Source organism: Bison bison, unplaced genomic scaffold, assembly GCF_000754665.1.
Source record: "Bison bison bison isolate TAMUID 2011002044 unplaced genomic scaffold, Bison_UMD1.0 scf7180017864270, whole genome shotgun sequence".
NCBI classification, from domain to species: domain Eukaryota; kingdom Metazoa; phylum Chordata; class Mammalia; order Artiodactyla; family Bovidae; genus Bison; species Bison bison.
This window is the reverse complement of record NW_011494842.1, coordinates 10,669,519-10,677,109: the sequence shown is the minus strand read 5'-3', so window position 1 is coordinate 10,677,109 and position 7,591 is coordinate 10,669,519. Positions and strand designations below refer to the sequence as shown.

Sequence of the window (7,591 nt, the reverse complement as noted above, 5' to 3'; positions counted from 1 at the left end):
TGGTAACAATGTGCTACACTAAGTTATTTCAGTCGTGTCCAACTCTTTGCAACGCTATGGACCATAGCCCAGCAGGTTCCTCTGTTCATAGGATTCTCTAGGCAAGAATACTCGAGTGGATGAAACTGGAGCCTATTATACAGAGTGAAGTAAGCCAGAAGGAAAAACATAAATACAGTATACTAATGCATATATATGGAATTTAGAAAGATGGTAATAATAACCTGGTGTACGAGACAGCAAAAGAGACACTGATGTATAGAACAGTCTTATGGATTCTGTGGGAGAGGGAGAGGGTGGGAAGATTTGGGAGAGTGACATTGAAATATGTAGAATATCATGTAAGAAACGAGTTGCCAGTCCAGGTTCGATGCACGATACTGGATGCTTGGGGCTGGTGCACTGGGACAACCCAGAGGGATGGTGTGGGGAGGGAGGAGGGAGGAGGGTTCAGGATGGGGAACACATGTATGCCTGTGGTGGATTCATTTTGATATTTGGCAAAACTAATACAATTATGTAAAGTTTAAAAATAAAATTAAATTAAAAAAAAAATATAGCAACAAAAAAAAAAAGAATACTCAAGTGGGTTGCCATGCCCTCCTCCAGGGGATCTTCCCAACCCAGGGATCAAACCCGAGTCTCCTGTGTCTCCTGCAGTGGCAGGCAGGTTCTTTACCACTAGCACCACCCGGGAAGCCCCATAGTCAACAATCAGTTCCGTTCAGTCGCTCAGTCATGTCCAGCTCTTTGCAGCTCCATGGACTGCAGCATATCAGGCTTCCCTGCCCATCACCAACTCCCGGAGCTTGCTCAAACTCAGGTCCATCGAGTCCGTGATGTCATCCAACCATCCCATTCTCTGTCCCATTCTCCTTCTGCCTTCAGTCTTGCCCAGCATCAGGGTCTTTTCCAATGATTTAGTTCTTTACATCAGGTGGCCAAAGTATTAGAGTTTCAGCTTCAGTATCAGTCCTTCCAATGAATATTCAGGACTGATCTCCTTTTAGGATGGACTGGTTGGATCTCCTTGCAGTCCAAGGGACTCTCAAGAGTCTTCAACACCAGAGTTCAAAAGCACACATGTATACCTGTGGCGGATTCATTTCGATATATGGCAAAACCAATACAATATTGTAAAGTTAAAAAATAAAATAAAATTTTTTAAAAAAAGCATAAATTACTATATCATATACTTGAAAGCTGCTGGGACATCCCCGGCAGTCCAGTGGTTAAGACTTCACCTTCTAATGTAGGGGATGCAATCTTTGACTGGGGAGCTAAGAATCCACATACTTTGTAGGCAAACACCAAAACATAAAACAAGCAATATTGTAATAAGTGCAATAAAGAGTTTAAAAATGGTCTACATCAAAAAAAAAAAAAAACCTTAAAAAAGAAGAAAGTTGCTAAGGGAGTAGATCTTAAACATCATTACCAAAAAAGAAAAGTAGTTAATTATATGAAGTTAATGCTATGGTGGTAATCATCTCACAATGTATTGAATAAATTCTTTGCATACCTTAAACTTACATAATGTTATATGTCAATTGTATCACAATAAAGCTGGCAAAAATATTTAACTATATATTTGAAAAAAAAATAAACATACTTCCTGAATATTTTTAGTATTTATAGGGATATCGTTGCGACAGCGAACAAAAAATACACACTGTCCTTTTAGTTTCTCCGGTGCTGCGTTGTCTACATACAATCTCATCATTTTTGCCCCTTTGGTTGCTCCAGCAATAGTTCGACCACATTCTGAAAACAAAAGTCAAGAACTTAACATATGATCACATAACTGATTAAATGTGATAAATTACTGTGATTCTTACACTGGTGTTCCTTGCCTTACTTTAGTATAAGAAGTTTTCAATATGATTGTGGGATAAAATTTTTTGCCTACAAAAAGATGTTAGTAATTGCAAATCTTAACGTTGCCACCTCCTCAGGGGCCTTTCCCTGAGCTCTGCACTTTGTTCCTTCCGGCCTGGCCTCAGGCAGGGTCTTCATGCAAACTCTTCTGCCATCCCATTGTCCACCTTCTACCTCCTTAATCCTTGCTAATCTTACATATTTTAGCCAGAATGCCACCTTGCAGGGAAACCTTCAGTGACTCCCCTAAGAAGATCCTGTCCCCCACTAAATATTCTCACAGCACCCAACTTATACGAAATCTTTCCTTGAGCTAATTTCAATGAAAACTTATCATTTAATTAGGTATCTATCTTCAGTGTTTGAAGATTCTTGAGAGTCCCTTGGACTGCAAGGAGATCAAACCAGTCCATCCTAAAAGAGTCAACCCTGAATATTCATTGGAAAGACTGATGCTGAAGCTGAAGCTCCGGTACCTTGGCCACCTGATGTGAAAAGCCAACTCATTAGAAAAGACCCAGATGCTGGGAAAGATTGAGGACAGGAGGAGAAGGGAGAGACGGAAGATGAGATGGTCGGACAGCATCATTGACTCAATGATTCTGAGCAAACTCTGGGAGATAGTGAAGGACAGGGAAGCCTGGTGTGCTGCAGTTCACAGGGTTTCAAAGAGTCAGACACGACTGAGCAACTGAACAGCAAGATGAAAACAGAAGAACATCCTCAAGTGCTCTGTTTGACAGTGCAAACTTTAAAAGAGACAGGAATTTGGAGGATAGTGATGGACGTGGTTTGGAAAACTCTAGGAAGGCTCTGAAGAAAAGAGAACGCATGAAGTGATCCCGAAGAGGGGTAGGATTTGTCTAGGTGGAGAGAAGAAAGGCATTCAGATACAGTCAGGATGGAGAGTGGAGAAAAGGGCACAGAAATGACTCTGGTATGAACAGAGAACAATGAAGACTGACTTAGAAGGAGCAGCAAATTCTGGTTAAGAGGAGATTAGGAGACCCAACTAAACAAGCACTGTGTGCCCAGGTTATGACAGGCCTTGGTGCAATAAATGAAGAATCTGGGCCTAATTAAAGGTTTACTTACCAAGAATAAATAGTATAGATTTCAGAGAGGGAATCTGACAACAGATACTATTTTTGGATCTAGAATCCAGAGATGGGCATGAGATATGAGCCTAGCTTAAAGGCAGCAGAGGAGGAAAGCAAGAAAGAACCAATAGAGGGGACATAGTGAAGGTAAAATCCACAGGATTTATAAGATAAGTAGCCTAAGAGCAAAGGACGGGCCATGTACCTACTTATTAAGATAAAAGTTTACCAACCTGGTAAAGCAGCAACTCTTTTTGGAATAACGTGAAAAGTAGGGAAAGCCAGATATTCCAACTACAGCAGCAGCAGACACAGGAGGCTCACCTAGGACCATAGGGAGCAACGGCTGTGCTTTCAGGTGGTTTCCTGACTATTTCTGGTCATCTGACAACATGTGTACAGAATGGCTCTCTATCTGTTTCAGGGAAAAGGCAATTAAACCCTAGTGAAAATGCATATTCCCAGGGGAAGTCAATGACTTTTATAAGGATGTTTTCTTCTTCAATCATTATGGTAATCCTGTAAGCTCCTGATAATTTCCTTTATAAATATAGGATTGTCTATGTATAAGAGAAAAGATATGCTACATTTTCACATTCATTCATGAACAGCTGGCACATTACCCTTGCAGAACATACTTACCAAGACCAGGTACATCTCCTTCTTGGTACAAAAATTTCAGTGTCTTGCAACCATCTTTCATAAAAAAGAGAGTAAATGCTTCCAGCTGTTAAGTAAAAGAGAAATGACTTGTTTAGTGGCTAAGTCATGTCCAATTCTTTTGTGACCCCATGGACTATAGCCCACCAGGCTCCTCTGTCCATGGGATTTCCCAGGCAAGAATACTGGAATAGGTTGCCATTTCCTTCTCCAGGGGATCTTCTCCAACCAGGGATCAAACCCAGGTCTCCTGCATTCCAGGCAGATTCTTTATCACTTAGCCACCTGGGGAAGCCCAATAAAATGACTAAGAAACTATAATAAAATGAACCAACAGAGGAAAACCAGTACCACCTCAGGGCCTGGAAGGGTAGGCATGGGGGAACAGCGGGAAGCAGGCTGAAAGAAGGAGCTGGGGGAGAGGGACTGCTTGGGAGATCATGGCCAGAAACACGGCCAAGGAGGGAAGGATCAGGCTTCTTTCCCCTATGCCCTCCAGTCTCCTACTGGTACCTCCCGGAGGCTGAGCCACATGGAAGCAAGAGAGCGAGGGCACGTGGTAGATTCCAGAAAGGTCAGTCTTCCAGGCAACAGAACAGTAAAAGAGAATGGATCTGAAAGCCAACAAACTAACCACCACACCCGTTCTTAACACACCCAGTTTCCTAAACCACACAACAAAACGTACCATCCCCTGCTCCTTATTCCATCTGCTTCCTCATGCATCCACTAATCATGATCCCAATCTACTGTAAGTCCTGGCTTTGAACACGTAACCAAATAAACACTCTAATCTCTCCCAGATTTTGACATTTGTCTCCATTCCTGGCTGTATGATCTTCCTTCCACTGTGGCTTTGCAATTCACAAGGAACTCTTAAGGAAACACCTTTTTTGGCCTGAATTTTCCCTTAATCCTAGATTTCCCATTTCTTGCTGCCTTAGCAGTATCTGACCTGGTCCATGATAGTCTTAAGGAATAACTTAACCACATAAACCCAAATCCAAGACATACCCCTGGAGTGACAAGTGGAATGGTTTGCAGCCACCAGGCACTCCAGCATGCTAGCCCAGTGAGAAAAACTTCCTCCAAGCAGAAAATGCCAGTCAAGAAAACCAGGGGGCAAATATCAATACTTACGGGTGATAGTACCACCTCTGTAGGCACCCATCTCCCGAGTCCTAGCATCAATCCTCCTCTGAAGGCACTGCCCAGTCTCAATGTCTATGCCTAAAACTTCTGCAGAGCTACTGGGATTCCAATTATGAAGTTAGCCAACTATGTGGCCTTGCAAATTTCAGGTGAAACAAGGTTGATCACCTATATAGTTTCCTCCCTAACCAAGCACAGGAATGGTTCTTGGGACAGGCCTGAAGCCTGGGCCATCTGAGAAACACTTTTTTTTAGAAATTTGCCTTTCCTTCATCTCTTGGTCATCTGCTCAATGATGAGTACAGGGCTGTTTTATGTTACTTTCTTCTACTAGGAGAACAGGCAGACACACAAACAGAGTTGTCAGAGGAGCCAAAATAGTAAGGAAAGGAGGCCAGGAGAGATTGAAACAGATGGTGGCTCAGTGGTAAAGAATCCACCTGTCAATGCAGGAAACATAGATTCCATCCCTGATCCAGGAAGATCCCACATTTGTCCAAGCAACTAAGCCTGTGCTCCAGAGCCTAGGAGCTGCAACCGGTGAACCCACATGCTGCAACTCTGAAGCCCACGCACCCTAGAGCCCATGTTCCACAAAAGAAGTCACTGCAATGAGAAGCCCACACAGTCTAACTAGACTGTATACCCTACTCTACACAACCAGAGAAAAGCCCACTCAGTAACAAAGACCCAACAGGGCCATAAATAAATAATTTTTTAAAAGCAATACAAACAAAACAGCTTGAGAATGGCAAAAAGAATCCTGTTGCCATTGGGTGGTATGACCCATAGCCAGTACAGATTTCAGAATTTGTGGGGCCCAGTATAAAATGAAAATGCAGAACCAAATGTTTAAAAATTATTAATAATTTCAAGATGGCAACAGGAGATCATTAATCCAAGTGCAAGGCCCTACTCGGCTAACAGCCTGAATGCCCTTAAAGCATTTGGCCACATCTACATTCCCACATGGAACTTTGGTGACCTGAGAAACTGTGACTTTCACGATCCAGGTCACTCCTAGACTTGATGACAAGCTCAAGTAGTTAACAGTAATTTTATTGAAAATTAATTTAGGACTTCCCTGGTGCCACAGTGGATAAGAATCTGCCTACCAATGCAGGAGGCACAGATTCAATCCTTGGTCCAGGAGGATTCCATATGCCACGGAGCAACTAGGCCCGTGTGCCACAGCTACGGAGTCCTCACTCTAGAGCCTGAGATCCGTAACTCCTAAGCCCGTGCACTGCAACTACTGAAGCCCATGAGCCTAGAGCGCATGCTCCACAACGAGACACTGCCATAATGAGAAGCCCGCAGACCACAGAGTGTAGCCCTCACTCACCACAACCAGAGAAAGCCCGTACAAAGCAACAAAGACCCAAAGCAGCCAAAAATAAATAAAAATAAATACTTTTAAAAGAGAATCAATGTCTATAAGGAATTTACAACAAAAAGTATCAAATTTTTTTAAAAGAAAATTAATTTAGAACCTGAGCTACAAGGAAGCTATAACACTGCTTCTGGGAACTGCTATGAAAGTCACAGTTTATCATATATTACTATAATTAGGGTGACCATATATAGTAAATTCATCATCCAAAACTGGGACCGTTTTTGGAGTGAAAGGAGGAACTGTTAATAATTATGCCAGAAAAGTAGGCAGTGGGGTGTCCCTGGCATGCAGAGATACATGGGAATCACCTCACTGGTTTCCAATATATTCATGCAACAGTCACTGTGCCCTAGCTCTATTTCTGCAGTTTGTTTTTCTATCCAAATAATTTTCACTTGTAGGTTATATAACCTGTACTTTTAAAATATCACTCTACCTGTGCTTTACTATTCCTCTTAACTTCTGAAGCCATTCTGAATTAAAATTTAGCTTAATTCTAGTTGCCAACTCTTTTCCTTCCTTCCTTCCTTCCTCCACACTAGTAAGCCAAACTAGAAATATCATCCAGTTGGCTATAATTACATAAAATAAAGCTTCCTCTCTAATTAGGTAAATTCCAACCACCTCTTTCTAAATGTTTTGTTGTTCACAATAATCCATGTTTCATAAACCAATCACTCCTCTAAAAGCAGCTAAAAGAGAGTGATAAGACTCAAACTTACAGATGGGCAATCCAAAATTAATTCTTCAACAGTTACTATGTCCAGGCCAAGCTTTTCTGACAGAATTTCAAATATATATTTGTAGGAAGGGTCTATTTTCATTTTTCGGTTTTCTCTTGCATCTCTATATCTTGCCTAAAGAATGAAAGCCACAGGTTAAAAAAAAATGCAATTATTAAGAAAAGTCACCAAAACGTTTCATTTGAGATCAAAGTGACACATATGAAAAACATAAGCAAAACCTGTCTCTCTTTTAATGTTTCCTGTAGATTTGGAATGCCACTCATACTTCGGCGATATTTGGATGATCTGTGGGAAGACTGAGAGAGCACATCAGAAAGCATTGACTGGACCATTCGCGGCGCAGGCCTGGGTCGCACCCTGCCTGGTTCCAACTCATCATCGTCTGGCATAACTATCCTTTCATCAGAAGGAAGGAGATTCAAATAATCACTTAAAGAGGAAGTAGGGGCTTTCTCGGAAAGAGAGCCTGTATCTCCCTCAGACACCTCTTCGGGAAGGGTTGGGGCCTCCTCGCTGGAAGGAGGAGGAGGAGTCTCTTCTTCTGCAGGGGGCGGAGCCTCATCTCCTGGATCTGGACGGGCAACCTCTTCTGAACCAGGAGGCGCTGATTCTCCGGACGAGGGAGGGGCTTCTTCTTCCGGAGGGGGTGGGTCGCCTTC

General features: G+C 42.4%; 1 protein-coding gene across 1 annotated transcript in view; it reads right to left on the bottom strand.

Annotated features, from left to right (window-relative positions):
- The window catches only part of DNAH8 (dynein, axonemal, heavy chain 8), a 324,670-nt gene extending 317,334 nt beyond the window's left edge, over positions 1-7,336 (bottom strand). Inside the window, exons 1-4 of the mRNA XM_010848693.1 lie at positions 7,151-7,336; positions 6,909-7,043; positions 3,621-3,705; positions 1,613-1,764 (exon numbers count right to left, since the gene is read on the bottom strand). Coding sequence (XP_010846995.1) covers positions 1,613-1,764; positions 3,621-3,705; positions 6,909-7,043; positions 7,151-7,321 — 543 coding nt within the window. The 5' untranslated portion in view covers positions 7,322-7,336. The remainder of the gene's footprint in view (positions 1-1,612; positions 1,765-3,620; positions 3,706-6,908; positions 7,044-7,150) is intronic.
- Between the last annotated feature and the right edge of the window lie 255 nt (positions 7,337-7,591).